The 19,180-nt window shown below is 35.8% G+C and overlaps 2 protein-coding genes across 6 annotated transcripts in view; one reads left to right on the top strand and one right to left on the bottom strand.

Moving 5' to 3' along the window:
• galene (potassium two pore domain channel subfamily K member galene) overlaps positions 1-19,180 on the top strand; it is a 137,998-nt gene that overhangs the window by 9,912 nt on the left and 108,906 nt on the right. For all 5 annotated transcript variants that reach the window (XM_072536626.1, XM_072536624.1, XM_072536625.1 and 2 more), the window contains exon 3: positions 86-332. In XM_072536626.1, the coding sequence (XP_072392727.1) occupies positions 86-332 (247 nt within the window). The remainder of the gene's footprint in view (positions 1-85; positions 333-19,180) is intronic.
• Positions 16,999-19,180, bottom strand: part of LOC140444922 (uncharacterized) — a 59,132-nt gene continuing 56,950 nt past the window's right edge. The window contains exon 6 of the mRNA XM_072536622.1: positions 16,999-19,053. Within this exon, the coding sequence (XP_072392723.1) occupies positions 18,935-19,053 (119 nt within the window). The 3' untranslated portion in view covers positions 16,999-18,934. The remainder of the gene's footprint in view (positions 19,054-19,180) is intronic.

The raw sequence follows: 19,180 nt of genomic DNA, 5'->3' as shown, positions 1-19,180 counted from the left end.
TGTCAATAATACTTTGCATGGACAATAATTTTCGTCAGCAGAAAGAAAAAATGAAATTTACATTATATTTTTTTATTAATTTAAGATTAAAGAAGGAATTCCACTGATTCGAGAAAATGTTACCAGACATCTGTGGAACTTCACTCAGGAGATGACAGCTCTAAACAAAATAAACTTCACGATCGGGGCTATCCAATATTTGAAAGATTTTGAAAATTCCTTGCTAGACAAAATGAACAAGGAGGGCTGGAACGGAGAAGAGGATCCAAAGAAAGTTCAATGGACGCGTACTGGAGCATTATTTTATTCCATCATAGTTATTACAACAATTGGTGAGTAAAAAATACATTATTTATTTATTTATATACATCAATATCCACTCCACCCGGCAATCAAAATCCCACTGTCAGAAATGTTCGCGCCAATCACCACAAACCAGCACGCCAACATCCACCCAAACCACAAAACCCTAACATAATATATTCTGGTATATCGTATGTAGCCATTGGAAGTCCGGGGTGGTCCACGAGACAAATTATTGCTATTGATTCGTTGTCCATTAGTTTGAGTAGTTCTGCTTGTATATTATCAGAGCCTGGTGCTCTGCCATCCTTTAACTGTGTTATTGCGAAATAAACTTCGTGCTGTAATATTCTTGGTTCGTCATTTACCTCTTCTTCTAGCTCAAAGGTGTTATCTCTTTGGTCTTGAAATAGTTTTTCTTGATATTCTTTCCACGTTCTTATTTTACTCTGTTTGTCCAAGATAATGTTTCCGTCAGAATCAGTTATATTTCCTTTCTTCTGCCTTCGTCTTAATTCTCCTGTGAGTTCTTTAACTTTCCTATGTACTTTGACTGCAGTCTCAATTTCTTCGCATCTTTCCCTTGCTTCTTTTCCTTGTGCTTTTCTAATTTTCGTTCTTATTAATATATTTATGGTTTTATATTTGTCTGGGTCATTTTTGGCTTCTCTTCTCTCGTCCATTAGTTTCAGGATCTCATCTGTCATCCATAATTTTTTCTCCAATAATCTATCTGTCTTTAAGTCTATAACTCTGTTATAGTGTGTCTTAAATAAAAAATAAACGCCTAATGGTTGTAGTTTATTACTGCAATGGGGCGAAAAGGTTAAAATAGTGACTTCATTGGATTTGGCAACACATATCCAGCTACATATTCCACATAAATCCACATATTCAGTTGAAATATGACTTTCGTGGTTATCGAACAATAGGAATGTTGGATTTTTGATTGAGGAATTTGCATGGTTTATGAAATGACGCATAACTCCCCCAAACAACTCGTTGTTCATCCAGCCCGAAGGTGTTGCAAAGTCCCAAACTACCAGTTGGCACCTTACCAAGCATATAGAATTTAAAATAAGCCCTAGGAAATATAATAGCTGGTGGAATCGTGTGTCCTGAAGCACTTATGAAGTATCAGATCGTTACTTAAGACCCTCTTTGGCACTAGTTATTTGACTCACTTGTTTAACTCCTTTGCAAGGTATCACTTTTTTGGTTTCTGCACAGTTGTCGTTCCAGTTTCATCTAGATTCCATATTCTATAGCCATCAGCAAAGCTTTTGTGCCTGCTCAAGATATTGTGCAATTTATTAACGAAAATTGACACATTATGTTTATTGAAAGATGGAATCCGCGAGAGACTACATCCTTCTGGTTGTCTGATGCTCAAGTTAGGTGATCGTTTTAAAAATGCTCTCATTCATTCTGAGCCGGCAGCTGTTTTTTCTGATCAATTATTCAGAATCTGAATATTATTTTTTGAACCATTTCATATGCTAAACGGCAACATACAAGACTTGTTAGGCCTTAGTTCATTTTTGAGCATATTCCGAGGTATTCTGTCAGAGCAAATTCTTGTTCTTTCGACATAATTTGGCGACATTCATGTATAGGTCTCATTCTCACTTCGGCATCAGGGTTATTCCTTTGTTTTTTCACGTATCTGAAATAGATAAAATAAAATCTTTTACGCGAAACCTAATCGATCCTCATGTCCTTTACCATTTATCTTGCTAAAGTCTGAAATAACCCCCTTCAGTTCTGTTGCTTTTCGCAGTGAAAACTCTTCTTTTGTGACTAATTACACGGCTTCTCTCATTTGACTGTCAAAAATAGAAGCAATGTTAGTCTTTCTTTTTCTATTCCTTGCCATGCATTCCTTGCCTTCTACAAAAAAGAGACAAATAGTATGAGTTTGTATTATCCAACTAACGTCCTCGATGTGGTACAATGAGACGCGTCTCATTCTGCCCCACTATATTTTTCTCACTGTACCCCACAGGTACAACTTCAGCTAAGTGTGCTATTTTTTCTAAATTCGATGAAAGAAAAATAATATCGCTACGTAACTACAAGCAAAAATACGTAAGCTTTACTTACCATCAATATCAAATTGAGGAGCTACACACAGAATCCCTAAAAAAAGGACTGAAAATGAATTTCAGCAAAACTAAACTAATGTCAAACGAAGATGACAAACCTATGATAAACATTGAAATGGGATGGGCAGCATTCGGAAGACTCATACGATCATAAAAATATACCTCAAAGACTGCGAACCAAAGTGTTTAATTCCTGTATATTACCTGTACTTACATATGGAGCTCAAACCTGGACATTCACTCAAATAAACATGGAGAAGATCAGAAAAACTCAGAGACCTATGGAACGACAGATGCCGGGTATCTCACTCAAAGACCATAAAACCAATGAAGACATTCGTAATAAAACAAAAGTAAAATATGCTATCGAACAGGCAGCTAGACTGAAATGGAAATGGGCTGGACATAACGAACGACTTAAGGATGGCCGAAAGAATAAAGGAATCGGGAATTGGCGCTCATATGAAGCCAAAAGACCACCAGGAAGACCGCAAATGTGCTGGAGCGACAATATTAAAAGAACTGCAGGACCAATTAAACAAAGAAAGCTTGAATATCTAGGCCACATATTGAGACATGATAAGTACCGTCTACTGCAATTGATTGCCCAGAGAAAAATAGAGAGTAAGCGAGGGCCAGGCAGGAGAAGACACTCGTGGCTCCAAAATCTGAGGAAGTGGTTCGGGTTCACATCGGTCGAACTATTCAGAAGCGCCGCAAACAAGATCAGAATTGCCATGTTAATAGCCAACGTTCGCAACGGACAAGGCACTTGAAGAAGAAGAAGAAGAAGAAGAAGAAGAAGAAGAAGGACCAATGTGGAAACGTCTTACAAACAACAGAGATGAATGGCGAGAATTAGGTGAGGACTATATTCGGCAATCCGAATAGAGAGAAGGGATTATAAATATCAAATTACTAACTCCAAGCACAACCGAATAATATCGGTCGATGCTAGGAACAATATAATTATGTACTTTCGGGAGCAAAAATCACACTACCAGCTAAAACACAAAAACGAACAAGCGAACTATGAAGCGAAGATTTGCTGTAGATTCTACGTCTGGAGACAACCTTATGGTGGGGATATATATCATGCAAAACGCTGTTGACATGTCCTCAGAAAATGCATTGTCTCACTGGGTAACATGTGTCATTGTGGACCACTCTCCCCTACTGCATATACCTTTTAAATTAATATATTTTTTAATTTGTTCAATATTTCACGCTATTAAATGAAAGGTATTGAATTTAAATTTAATTTTAATTTTCTCAGAACTAGTCCTGTTATGTAGTAGCTTACAAGTTTTAGCGAGAGAACCACCTCTATATATTAGACGCCAACAACTATCCTTAAACTATATAGGGAAAATATCAGTACAGAAACAACATCCAGTATTCTCCCAAATTTGTCATCCCAGTATTGGTTCTACAAAACCAACTAAAAATAGTACTCCCCTTATAAAACGAATAAAATCTTCTAAATTTGATATGGATAAGCTAAATCGATCTTTACAAGTCAGTGTGAATTTTCCTCCATGGATAATCCAACCACTTACCATTGATTTAACCCTCACAAAATACACCAAATCAACATATCCCTACATATACCCTACAAATCCAATATTACGGGTTACAAAAAATGAGATAAATGTAATTCAATCAACTCGAAAAGAAGTAACATTTATCTGGGTACCGTCGCATGTAGGAATATCTGGAAATGAGAAAATGGATAACCTAGCAAACACAAGTCGAATAAACTCACAATACACAACCAAATCAATAATTTACCCATATTCCGATCTCAAAAACCTAATCAAAGACCACTGTATGAACATATGGCAAGACTACTGGAAAGATTCAGGAATCAAACTATATGAGATTTATTCCCTTGTGAAGACCATCTTGAATAATCCATTCAATAAAAGGGATCAAGTAATAATTAACCGACTAAGAACTGGACACACTGCACTGACCCATAGATTCTCAATCAACAAAGAACCTTCTCCAACCTGCAGAAACTGTTCTCTCCCATTGACGGTGAAGCATATTCTGATTGACTGCCAGTACCACGGAGAAACAAGAAGAAAATATGGAAGCTCAGACGACATCAAAACCACTTTAACCATAAACACTGACCATGTAATAAATTATTTAAAAGATTTACTTTTATATACATCTATTTAATGTAAATAAAATGAACTCTTGTGTACGTTACTCCACTAATAACCCTGCGTGGTTGATGTGGATTATATGTTTTTTCTAAATTAAAAAAAAAAAAAAATTTAATTTTCATATAATTTGGTATCCAGTTTATTTTTTGGTAGTTAATTGTAAAATGTTTTAGATATTTTTATTTTGTATTAAAATATAATAGAGGCACTTTTGTCTAATCCTAAAAGGTTTTATCCCGACTGTACAATTAAAGTTTTCAGATAATTTTTTATTTAAAAGAAACATCGTTTTTTTTTGTTCAAAGGTGCCCTTTAAAAGATAATTTAGGGCCTTAATCAAGCTAAAACAGTCGCTTGGAACAAACTTTTTAAACTCTCCCGAGGAAAAACAAAACACAATCCCAAAGTTTCGAATGTGAACTATTTATTTATGTATCGACCCCACCATCATTAGAATTCACGATTTTCTTTCGTAAAACTACCGACCATCATCCGCAGAGAGTTGAGGAAAAGTCCCCAAACTTGGCCTTGCAACAAAGATATCGAAACTTTAGGGTCTAACAGTGTTAGTTAAACAATTAGCCGGCTACTAACTTTCGAGATTATACCAAGACAGGATTCAAATATAAATTCGCCTTCAGGGGAGGACTGGTTAGAGGTAGATACCTTTTTCGTGTCCCTGTGGATGTGGATATATTGTATTTAAGACATTGTTAGAATCTATTTGAATAGTATTAAACATAAAAAATTCACCATAAAAGCGACAATATTTTATATATAAAAAACGATTTATTTTTAGTATACCTACATTCATTTTTTCTCAATTTATTGATCATTTAAAACGATCCCCAATTATTTCGTTTTTTGGAATCAATATTGTATCTTGAACAACGTTGGCTGTAGGAGAATATACTTGAACTAATGATTTTGCCCATTACCACGCGACGGGGATCCATCCATTGCATTTACAATCACTCCACTTAAATTTTTCTGTCTTCCTCTTATTTAAGGCTAAGACGACAACAGAATAATATTTTAATCTATGGTACAACTTTCATAACAAATAAGTCATTTTTGGAGAGTCCCTAAACTTTTTGCGATTATGAAATCGACCTACCTATAAAACCAGCGTAATTCTAGTTTGGCAATTTATTTGTTGGCAAAGCTCGGGTTTTGTCTTCTTCTTCTTTTTTTTTCTATAGATATGACTCTGTCTGTTTTTCAATGTGCCTACAGTAAGTTGTCATTCCATCGTTTTCCTGGTCTTCCTATTGATCGTCTTCCTATTGGGGAACCGTCTCTTGCTGTCTTTACTACTCTATTTGTTGTCATTCGGCTTATATAATCGTTCCATTCTATTCTTCTATTTTTTACCCAGTTCTTGATGCTCTCCACCTTACATCTACGTCGTATATCTGTACTTCTAGCTCTGTTCCATAGTGTCTTACCATCAATTTTTCTAAGTGTTTTCATCTTTGCTGTTTCTAACATCCTTTTTGTCCTCGCTGTGTCAAGTCTTGTTTCTGCCGCATATGTCATTATTGGTCTGATGACTGTTTTGTAAATTGTGCCTTTCGTTTCTTTCCCGATGTTTTTATTTCTCCATATTGTTTCATTGTTATGTGTACTCTTACAACTTAAATATTATGTGTACTCAGTGCTTCTGTACGGAGTAGAAACGTGGACATTGAAGGCGGAAACTCTATCAAAACTTTAGGCTTTTGAGCTATGGTCATACAGAAGGATCCCGAAGATACCATGGACAGAAAAAGTCACCAATGAAGAAGTACTGCGGAGGATGAACACAAATCCGCAGGATTTGGTCAACATCGTGAAGAGCCGTAAGCTGCAGTACTTGGGACATATAATGAGAAATCAAGGCAGATACGAGCTACTTCAATGCATTTTGCAAGGTAAAATTGAAGGAAAAAGGGCCCCAGGAGGAAGAATATCCTGGCTTGCTAACCTGAGTGCATGGTATAGAAAGACCTCAACACAGCTATTTCGTATAGCAACCAACAAAGTCATCATAGCCAAGATGATCGCCAACGTTCGGAACGGAAGGCACCCTAAGAAGAATTGTTTCATTTAGGCAGCCTGCGGCTCTGTTTGCTCTATTCACTTGATTTTTCATTTCAGTTTCGAGCTTTCCGTAGTTAGATAATGTGATGCCTAGATATTTAAACTCCATCACTTGTTCTATTATCTGACCTTCCAGCTCCAATTTACATCTTAGTAAACTTGCTGTTGTAACCATGCATTTTGTCTTTTTTGGGGAAATTAACACGTTAAATTTTCTGGCCTCTAGATTAAATTGGTACAGCATACGTTGTAAATCATCTTCACTTTGAGAGAGTAGTATTGCGTCGTCTGCATAGCAGATTATTTTAAGTTGTTTTTCTCCCATTTGGTATTCTTGTTTAGTTTTTACTTTTTTTATTATTTCATCCATAATCAGGTTGAACAATAGAAGACTCAATGGACTAAGACAGGAAATCTCCCTGTCTTATCCCATTGCCAACTTCAATAGGGTCGGTTAGTTCTTCTTCTAATTTTACTTTTATTATGTTGTTTTGGTAGATACTTTTGATCGTTTTGATTATTCCTAGAGGTTTGCTTACAATAAGTGGATAACGTCTTTTAGTTTGACCCGGTCAAATGCCTTCTTAAGGTCCACGACACATAGATATGCCGGTTTGTTGTATTCTAATGATTTCTCTTGTACTTGCCTCATTATAAATATAGCGACGGTGCATGATCTTCCCAACCTAAAACCTTGTTGTTCTTCTGCTAGTGTTATAATTTCATTCTATTTATTTGTTATCACTTTGGTTGTTAATTTTAGTGTTGTGTTTAATAAATTAATTTCTCTATAATTTTCCGGGTCCGATTTGTCTCCCTTTTTGAAGAGAGGTATTAGGATGCTTGATCTCCATTCTTGAGGAATTCTGTTTTGTTCTATTATTTTTTGGATTAGTCTTAATAGTTGTTTGATCAGATCTGGTCCTCCGTTCTTTAGGAGTTCGTTCGGTATTCTGTCCTCTCCTGGTGGATTTCTATTTTTTAATTTTCGTAATGCTTCCTTTACCTCTTCCACCTCAATATTTATTTCTTCGTTTGTCGAAAGTAGTCTACCCATGTTTCCTTCTAAATATGTTTCGTTTTTATTAGTTCGATCTCTTTTCTTTGTCCTCTAATCATTCTCCATATCTCTTTTTGTGTTTCATAGAAGTCGTGTTCCATCTATTTTGAGAAACTCTGCCAGTGTTCCTTTTATATTTATCTAACTAAAGTACTCGGGTTTTGTATTATATTTTTAACCGATCACCAAATTCGCAGCCATTTTTTTAGAATCAACAGAATTTTCAAAAGTTCAAAAGGATCACATTGTTCGTTTACTATTGTTCCAAGATAGGTAAACTGTTTTACTCGGTCCACTCGTATATTCTTGATAAGCAGTTGGACGTCTCTAATTTTATTTTTGCTAATGACCATAAATTTAGTTTTTGGTATGTTTACTTGTAGTCCAAATCTTTCACTTACTTCATTTACTTTATTTATTAGTTGCTGTAAACTGTTTAAACTGTCTGCAAAAATAACGGTGTCATCTGCATAGCGGATGTTCTTTAGAAATTATCCATTTAAAAGGATTCCATGTTCGCAATTTTCCAAGGCTTCACTAAATATTTCCTCTGAATATAGGTTGAATAATATAGGTAAAAGTATACATCCTTGTCTAACGCCTCGCAGAATCTGGATCGCTTCCGTCGGTTCATCTCCAAGATTTGTTCTTATTGTGGCTGATTGGTTCCAGTATAAATTTTGTATTATACGCCGGTCTTTATCATCTATTTGGGCTTTTGTTAAAACATCCATCATTTTTCGGTGTTGAACTGTGTCAATTGCTTTTTGGTAGTCCACAAAGCAGGTGTCGATATCGAAAGTCATATCTCTGCATCTTTGGAATAATACCTGTAGACTAAACAGTGCATCTCTCGTACCTACGCCTTTCATGAATCCAAACTGTGTGTCTTGTATTCTCTCTTCGCATAGCTCGTATATTCGGCGATGTATAATTTTAAGAAAAAGTTTTATTGTATGGCTTATTAGATTTATTAACCTATATTCTTCTCACTTTTTCGCTCCCTGTTTCTTTGGCAATGTAATAAATTCTGAAACGAGCCAATCTTTTGGATGTGTCATAGAGATTATTAAAGGTTTTACATAGTATTCTTAAAGATTCATCATCAAGAAGTTTAAGAAATTCAGACTGTACTCCGTCTGGTCCTGGAGCTCTCCCTTCTTTTGGTGATATTATGGCCGCTCTTATTTCTGCCACTAGTATAGGTGGTCCTGTTTCCATAGGTATTGGGGACTGGTTCTCCCTCTCATCAAAAAATAAATTTCGTATGTAATTTTTCCAAGTATTATCAATACGCTCTTTGTCCACGATTACCTCTCCGTTGTCATTAACAAGTTTACTTACTCTTCTGTGTTTACATTTGTCTGTAATTTCTCTTTGATTTTTATGTACGTTTAAGTCGTCGTATTTACTTTGTAGAATTTTGATTTCTTGGCATTTTTTTTCCAGTTCTTTCTGTTTGGCTTCTCTGATCTTTCTCTGTATATCTCGTTGTAATGTTTTATACATACAGTTATTGTTCTTGTTTTTCCTTCTTTCTTCCATCAGCTGCAGAACCTCTATCGTCATCCATATCTTATTCTTACCTTCTTCGTTGTTCATAAAATTGTCTTTATTGTCGTCTATCGTTTTATTAAGAGATTCTATCTTCTTTTCTGTGCTTTTTGTTGTATTATCGATTTCTTTAAATTTTCCATTTTTTGTTTTGCTGACTATTTCTTTTACTTCACTACATTTCAGTTTTCTCATGTCACGTTTTTTATAGTTTTTTCGCGTGTTTTCTTTAACTTGGTTCTATACATGCCCACTAAAGAATTGTGGTCAGATTGAATATCAGCGCCTGGGTAGATTTTAACACTGTTGAAATTATTTCGATATCTTTTGTTAAAAAGTATATAGTCTATTTGGTTTCTTATAATAATGTCTTCTCCGTTGTCTCTCTTGACAAAATATGATTGAAATGTTAAATGGTGGCAGTTCAGATTTCTTTCCTAGATGACGTGGTTAGTTTACTGCACAAATGGTGTAGCTTGTCATCATAGTCTTTTATGTACATACTTACGCGAAAAATTCCTAACAAATATTGAACATTTATTAAAATTTTGTAATTTATTATTAACATATATTTTATAAGTTATTTATTGCTAATTAAATATGCCAATCATAACAATGCTTTGTGATTCTCGAATAAAACTCGAAATTCGACTACGTTTATCAAAATGCTACGTCTGGTCGACTCTTCTATATGCAGTTGAAACGTGGACTCTAAAAACATCAACCGTAAATAAATTGGAGGCCTTTGAAATGTGGATCTACCGGAGAATGCTTAAAATTTCATGGACATCGCATACCTCAAACGAAGAAGTGCTGCATAGAATAGGCAAGGAAAGAGAACTTTTTAACACAGTAAAAGTTAGAAAAACATCATACCTAGGCCACATACTGAGAAATAATAAGTACCAATATGCCCAACTTATAGTGAAAGGAAAAATCGAGGGAAAGAGAGGCCTAGGAAGGAAAAGACTATCGTGGCTCAGAAACATCCGACAATGGACAGGGCTAAATTTTGAACAGCTAATAAGAACAGCTGAAGATAGAGAAGATTTTAAAATTGTAGTAGCCAACCTCCATTGAGGAGAGGGCACTTTAAGAAGAAGAAGAATCATAACAATATAATAAGCGTACCTATTGTTATTTTCTTTTTATTTTAAATGTGACAGATACAAAATACTTATTACACCAGGGCGGATCTGGTTTGAGATGTATGTGAGAGGTGGCATTCGAATTTTTGCAGAAGTAGTTGGGTGATAACTTTAAAAATAATAATTGATCTATCCTTGCTCTCAAATAGGTCAGGTATTACTTTTACTAGTATCCTTAATACGGTACGTAAATTTTACCCTAACAGATAGTATTAGTCTTTGAAAATAAATAAAGTAAAATTTTCAACAGAAAATAAACAACTAGATAATTTGATAAGTAAAAAACTCACGATGATAGTATTATTTTGCATCTCCTAGATTAAGTCGAACCCGTTCCTGTACTAATATAAATTCCTTCCGAAATAATGAAACAAGAACAACAGGATCTTATATGCGAAGGTAAAATTTAATCTGTTCCACTGTTAGAAGCAACAAGCAAAATATATGAAATTTCGCAATAGTAATAATAAGTAAATACAATTAGGATAAGTACATCACAAGAACGCTACAATGTTCTGTTGTATAAATTTGATTAAATAGGGACTAGAAGATGAAAAGGAACATCATGCACGGAGGAATTTTCCGGAGCAGTGAGCTGTATACACCCTTCGACCTATTTACAAAGAAAAATATTTCTTGACGACTTTACTACATGGCATTAAGCTGGGATATAATATTTACGAATAATGTATCCTGACACTGGGTAGACGGAAAGGGGAAAAGCTCTAAATTAGATACAGAGTCTGGCAAAGTAGACGCTATAATAACTATATAAAACGTATAAAAAGTGAAAATTGTTATTCCTTCCAAAATATACAGGGCATTTTCATAAATAAGCACGTTTATGTTATCATGTAATTAAAGGAGATACACTGATTATTTTAATTACATATAAGGAGTCAGGGGGAAAAACAACCTGAGTCCACAAAAACAGTTTTCATGGACAGTTTTCATATAAATCGGTGGTTTCAATAACTTTTTCTGTGGTACCCTGACATGTTTACGGAGGAAAAATCAAGAGACTACAATAACATATTTTATTTACGAAACATCATACAAAAAATTGAGTGTGCCGGCATGGACCATAAACGTTCTTACCCAGAATCTTCAAGCTTCTGCGTCACAAAATGTTTCTTCCTCCGGACTTCCCTCCCTTGTAAATCGTCAAGTGGAGAAAATCTTGTAACTTAACAGATTTGATCGGAAGTGGGCCGTTGTACAAAGCTTCAGGATTATTGTGGCTAGTAACTTCCGGAATTGTGATATTATGAGCTTTCCTTAAATTTCTTTTCAGGTTTCGTTTAACTTTGCATTTAAACAGCGACCTTGCAGATAACCCAGAATAGGTATTCTTGTGAAAGATAAATTGAGAGCTACTTTTCCTGATTTTCAACACTCGAATAGGTCTCGTAGGCATTGGGCATTTCTTGAGATACTTGTTGGAAAAATGCTTAGTCCAATTCAGAAATTTGATATCTTTCCCACAGTCCACTACTTGGAACGGTTTCGGTTTCACTCTACTGTTGCGCAGGACTTCTCTTTAATCATCCGAAGTTTCCGTAGAAGCTTTGTGATTACTTAAACTCATGTCCCGGTGGCACTCTAGATAGGAATGTCTTCTGATGGGAAAAAGTAATTTTATAAACTCAAACCGTACTTCTGACTGCACTAGATAATGAAGGAACCGAAAAATTGTATAATTTTTATTTTGCTCCCCACAAGAGTCGCAAAATGTTAACAAATTTTGAACCTGAGATGATAACCAGTACGTTATACACAAAGTGGTGAATAATCGAACACACATCGTCAGCCCCCTTTTTTGCTACCGATTCATCATAAGTATAGAAAACAAAGGTAGAATCGGCCAATACATGTACATTAAAGCTTATAAAATTAAGTTGCCGTTTATAGTAGACATCGTCTGAGGTCACATTAAGGGTTGGTAAATGTTTTTGGAAGTCTATGGTTATGGTTTCGATATCAATTGCTTTTGACGATAATTTTCGATATTTTCCTTTCACAGAATACAATTTTTCACTTCTCGCAAGATGAAGTTCATTCTCGTTGTTTTTTTCTTGTAATTTCTCCAAGAATTGGGGTTTATATTCATCACTGCTGGTAACTAATTTCTGCGAAAAGGCAGATATTTCCGCTTTTATAGTGTCATAGTAGCTACAGGTGTATTTTCAAGAAAAACCGAATGCAATATTAAACTTTGTTTTAAAAATTTCGGGAAACTGTACATAGTATGTAACTTAGTTATGTTGAGTTCTTCAATGAGATAAGTTTTCTTACTTTTTTTCTGGGAGTAATGCGATTTGCTTCCTTTCAAGGAACCAATAAATTCTGTCACTTTGATGATAGTATCTTCAGAAATTTTGTGGGACCTATTTCCATGTTTTCCTCTAGCGTCATGGTACAGTGCCAGTTGAGGCTAGCGATTCTCGAATTCTTCGCAACTCGGAAAGCAGAAATGGATAAGAGTGCTTTGAAACATATTTGCACATCACGAAAGTTTCCATCAGGGCCACTCCTAACACGATAGGAATAAAAAGCAAGATAAGGTGTCCCTGTACCCACTCGAATTCGTCGACGCATAACTAGGAGAACGGTTATCAGACCACCTAAATATTGATTCTAATCGTCGTAGTTAGCAAGTTCATTGAATTGAGACAAAATGCGTCGTCTTTCGGCTTCACTGAGAAACAACGAAAATGGTAACACTTGAAATCTGCCACTACCTCATGAGTGCTGGCTCTCAGAAGTTTCATAAAGTAACGAATATGTACTCACTACTTAACTATTGTTCAAATAGAATCAATTGGCAAACTAGAACACACCAACGAAGTCGCTAAACTAATCACAGCATTGTTGCACCTGACATGTCCTGTTGAGACAGAGAGGGAGCGCCTTCGGACCTTGACGGTGATTCCCTAGCAGCGCAAGGACTATGATGGTTTTTCCCCAATACACCGTTTCATTTAACATTTGTAATAAAAGAACTGTAAATGTTTTACCCTTTTACTCCATACTATCCGAAAGTCATATGTATTCATTAATAGAAAACTTCGTCATCTCAATTTCGACCAAAAGTGGACTATGATTGTTTTTCCCCCTGACTCCTCATATATTTAACAATTATACATCCTCTATGTCAAACGTATAACAACCAAATGTGTTTAAATAAAAAGAATTTAGAAAAGACGCTAGGGCGTTCCTCGTAAGCGATGTGAGGTGGTGGCCTCACCTGACCCCAGCAAAAAGTGAGTTAGGGCTACTCCTTAAAGGACAGAAGGGGCTAAAGAAGGTAGTTCTGAGAATTGCAACTCTCAACATCGGAAGCATGATAGGTAAAGAAAGAGAGCTCGCCTACTTCAGGTAGAGAAAAAGAATTAATATACTTCGTGTCCAGGAAACTTATTGAAAAGGTAATAAGTCGACAGATCTTGGAGACGGATGCAAGTTAATATATAGTAGTTCGAAAGTCACGACAGAAATGGAGTAGGTAGTATTTTGAACAAAGAGTGGAAGGAACATCTTGTAAGAGTAACCATCTTCTTCTTCTTCAGTGCCTTATCCGGTCCGGATGTTGGCGATCATCAAGGCTATCATGGTTTTGTTGACTGCTCTGCGAAACAGCTCCGCTGAGGTCATCCCAAACCATTGTCGGAGATTTTTCAACCACGAGATACGACGGCGTCCCGGTCCACTTCTGCCAAATACTTTACCCTGCATAACAAGTTGAAGAATTCGATATTTTTCTTCGTTCCGCATCACGTGGCAAGAGTAACCATAAGAAGACGTAATGTGCGAAGAGCAGGAAAAGGAAGAATTTTCTAATGCCCTTGATTATAAAATGTTCGAGATTACTGTAGACAAAAAGTGTTTTATTGGAGGTAATTTCAATGGACATATTTGTAAAGAAAGAGCGGGAATAGAGAGAGTTCACGGATGTTTGGGGATGAGAATAAGATATGATGAAGAAAAGAGTGTTATTGACTTTGAAGTAGCATGGGATTTTTCTGTGAATACTACGTTCTTTATGAAGACTGAAGATCAGTATATAAGCTATAGTAGCAGGAGATGGGAAAGTCAGATGAATTTTGTGCTGTGAAGAAGAAGTCAGCTAAAAGAGATTAGCAACTGTAAAGTGATAAGGGATGAATGTGTGCCAGTCAACACCAAAAGATGTGAGATAAAGGTGAGGCGGAAAGGAAAGTAAGTAGGATACCAGAAAGTAGAAAGATCTTTAAGAGTAGAGTGCTAAAAGAGCTTGAGAAAAAACATACTCTAAATGACTGGTAAGAAGCCAACAGTAAAGATGTGGTGCTAGTAGTGGAGCAATTGCTAGGAAAAACATCTGGTAAAGTGCCTCCTAGAGACAAAGAAACTTGGTGGTGAAACGATGAAGTAGAACAGAAGGTTACAGAGAACAAACAATCTAGAAAGAGATATCACAGGTCTAAAAAAGAGAAAGATAAGGATATATACAAGTTACTAAAGAGGAAATCATAGCACGCTGTAGCTACTGCTAAGGAAACATCGTCTGCACAGCTGTATGAAGAGTTGGAAACGCCCAAGGGCCCTACAGGATGAAGAGGTTATACAGAATTGCTAAAGCAGGGACAAATTATCAAAGGACTTAACTAACGTAAGCAAATTAAGAGTGTAGATGGAAGAGTATTAACAACCGATGTTAAAATAAAGCAAAGATGGTGTGAGTACTTTGGAAAGTTGCTAAATAAAAAACACCAGAGGAGAGACAAAGGATGCGGGATATCAAATAAGAATATAATACTGGGGATATGGAGAGATGAGGTTGTCAAGTTGATAAATAGGTTGAAGAATGGTATGGCAGTAGGACCTGATGACATATCTGTGGAGGTTTGGAAGGTTTTAGGAGAGGAAAGGATTGATATTTTGTCGCAAATGATGAGTAGTATATGTGAAAAAGAAAGGATGCCGAATGCATGAAGAGACTGTGATATCATGGTATAAAGATAAGGACATTCAGAACTGTAAGAATTATGAACGCATAACGTTAATGTCGCACACAATGAAAATTTGGGAGAGCACCGTAGAGCGAAGGTTAAGGAGAGAGACATTGATAGGAGAAGAATAGTTTAGGTTTATGCCGGAGAGAAAGACAACGGACGCCTTTTTTGTTTTGAAACAGTTGGTAGAGAAATACGACAAGGAGAAAAGATAGCTACGTTTGGTATTTATAGATTTTGAGTCCAGTTACAGTCACGATACAAGAGCTATGGAGACGTAAAAGAGAGAAATGGGTTCTGGGAAAATACATAAGGCTAGGTATGAGGGAGCATACACCAAAGTAAAAACTTGTTTTGAATTAACCAAAAGTTTTTCAATGACGTTTGGTTAGCATCATGACTGAGTGAGTCCCCTACCTGTTTAACCTTGTCAGGGATGTACTGACAGAGAAAGTAAGGGAAGGGACTCCTTGGCCAATGCTCTTTACTGATGATATCGTGTTGTTAGTAGAGGAGAGCAAAGATATGTTGGAGGAGAAGTTGAAGGGTTGAAGTAGGGCTATTAAAGAATGAGGACTTAGATTAGCAGATCGAAAACGGATAATATGTAGTTAGGAAGTAGAGGAATAGTTAGGGACATAGAATTGCTTGAAGAAAAACTAGGAAGAATAGGAGAATTTAAATATCTTAGCTCCAACATAACGGAAAATGGGACACTAGATCGAGAAACTGCCCACACGATACAGGCTGGTTGGTTTAACTGAAAGCAAATGAGCGTGACACTTTGTGAATGAAAAATCGGAGAAGGCCTTAAGGAAATTTATACAAAAGTATGGTGAGACTTGCTTTGGCATACGGCGGTAAAATGTGGCCTGTAAGAAGATTCAGGAAAAGAAGCTGAGGTAGCTGAAATGAAAATATGACGGTATGTGTTGGGTAAAACTAGAAGGGACAGGATCAGAAACGCCTTGATTAGGGAAAGGGGTGAGAGTGACTGCAGTCTAAAAAAATATTCGAGCACCAAGACTGCATTGGTTTGGTTATATCAAACATAGAGATTAAACCTATATGGGACGAAGGACAAAGCTGTTAGAAGTTGATGGAAGGAGAGGTAGAGAAAAACCGAGGAGAAGATAAAAGGATTTTGTGAAAGAGGACTTGAGAGAAAGGTTTAGGTAAAGAGGACTCGATGGACAGAAATGAGAGGAGGACTAAGAAACAGAGACCAAATTTCTAAACTGTATACTATAATGTGAGTTTTTTAAAGATTTTTTGTCACGAATAACTAGAAACTGTCTAAATATGCCGATAATTCTAAATCGGTAAATAATATGTATTTTCATGTCAATTATTGATGTGTTTAACACTTCAACATTTTACATTATAATGATAATCGGTTACGAGTAGAATTGCAGAAGACAAAATCTAATCTATTTAAAATCTTTCGCTGGTTTGCTCTTTACTTGGTTGTTTTTCTCTTTTGCCCCATCTGTAACGAGTTGCTTTAATAAATAAATGTTTATTTTAAAATTAATTAAAAATGAGACGCTTCATACTTTTTCAATTATTTATTTTTCAGTCTTTGTGTGTTTATATAATTCTTACAATGTATAATATATTAACGTGTACTAAATGTATAGTTATTTTTAGTATAAAACAATACAAATTTACAAATAAAATAACTTTTATAAGATAAACAGAAGAATAAATGCTTAAATAATTTTAATAAAATAATAAATTGATTTTCTAGTTTAATTTGGTTGATGCTTCGTATCCTTTCCCAAACTGTTCTCGTAATTATACCATTTATTATCCTTTATACTTCTAACAAATGACTTTGTTGTTTTATGGGTTTTTAAAACATCTTATGGCTATTTGTGTATCTACATCATTATATTCACAAATCGTCTGTTCTATTCCCCCTAAACACTCATAGAAGCAACTCACGCAAGCAATGGATATCTCCTATTCCCCTAGGACAGAGAAATAATATCCATCTGTATCATCAGATATACAAATCGCCCCCTAAACCCCCATAGAAGCGACTCACGCAAGCCGTAGATATCTCCTATTATCCTAGGGAGGAAAAATAATATCCTATCCCAAGCTTCCTACAAAGTATCAGAAGTAAACCTAACGCGAAAGAACAATAATTGGGGAAGGCAGACGGGACAGTACCCCAATTAAATTTTCCTAGTCAAATTACCATGAAACAAAGAGGCGAAGAAAGTATTGGACTTCTCCGGTCGTTATCACATAAAATCACTGCAACTTAAGACATATAATAGCACCTCTAACGATTTCTAAGATTACAATTGGATTAGGTTCATGGAACGTTAAAAGTCTCTGTGCGGCAGGAAAGCTCAGTGATTTGATCCAAGTAATTAAAATTTTAAGAATTAATATAATTAGTATAAGTGAGCTCTACACGGTGCCTGTCTAGGGTACGGCAGTTTTAACAAAGGCGGACAGAAGGTAGCTCACCCAATCAGATATTAAGAGACTCTTAAGAGAGGCATGTGAATACAGAATAGTATCTGCCAAGGCGCTGTGAATTATCACTGGGTGTATTCCAATGCACGTGATAGTGAAGGAAAGAGGAAGAGTATACGAGAGAAGAAATGAAGACATAGCAAGAAAACGTTTAAAATAGAAGAAAGGGAGAGGTCCATTATGGTGTGGCAAGAGGAATGGGACGAGACCAGGAGTGTGGCGCAGTGGGCTGGTTCCTGATATTGTCTTACATACTCTGTTGGTATGACATAGATGGATAGCTGAGTGGACCTGCTTGAGAGAGTGCTAGAGATAGAGTGAAATTAGTTACGGAACTGTTGGAGCAGTTCAAAGATATGTGAAGAGAACGCTGGAGAGACAGAAACAGGAAGAAATACAACGCGAAGGGAGGTACGGTGCCCAGAAGCAAGCAAGAATATAGTAGAGTTAGAGTTAGAGTATAGTTTTTGATTAGGTACACAAAGTAAAAAAAAATAGATCTGCAGCTATCTCCAAAAAAAATGTTAAAAGTTTCAAAAAAAATTTATTTTTAGGTTGATTACACTCAAATCTAGAGGTCTAAAAAAATTAAACACCTTTTGTCAAAGCCTTGACTATGCGTGTGAATTTTTTGAATCGATTGTATCCCACCGAAAAAAAAACAAGAAATAGCGTTGTTGGCGGTAAGGGTTGGGGGAAAAGAGTGTAGAGTTAAAATGGCGGAGTCTTATTTTACAATCACATGAAACCTAAAAAAAATTAGTTCTGGGAGTAAAGGCACCTTAACAGGGGCACCCTCTATTTTAAGTAATTATAAAAACCATAATTTAAAGAGTTCTCGTTGCCATATACAGCTTCCCCATAAAGAGTTGATCATGTTTGTTAATATTTCAAGTTGTTTTGTCCGAATAAATGTGAATTTAGTATACTCAATATGCATTAAACTGAATTTCTATAAAATATATCAATATTTAAATCCTAATACTAGTTTATACAAATCTTTGGTTTGAAGTGATACAATTTAGTCCTTTTTATCAACTGCGGATCTGGGACTAAAACCAGGGTTTAATCCAAAGTGTGGTCTTGAAGGTCCCCCAGGTCCAACAAGAACTCCATTTTCAGGGGCGTAAACATTTTGACCTACAAAAATGACTTGGTATTAGAAAAATTTAATAAGAAAATATTGAAATTTTTTTGAATCTACAGCTGGTTCCTAAAACAACTGATACTACTCTTAAAGCGTATTTTGTAGAAAATTGTGCAATGT

The sequence above is a fragment of the Diabrotica undecimpunctata genome, chromosome 7, assembly GCF_040954645.1.
Source record: "Diabrotica undecimpunctata isolate CICGRU chromosome 7, icDiaUnde3, whole genome shotgun sequence".
Lineage (NCBI taxonomy): Eukaryota > Metazoa > Arthropoda > Insecta > Coleoptera > Chrysomelidae > Diabrotica > Diabrotica undecimpunctata.
Note: the sequence above shows the minus strand (reverse complement) of the source record. Positions and strands in the feature narration are given on the sequence as shown.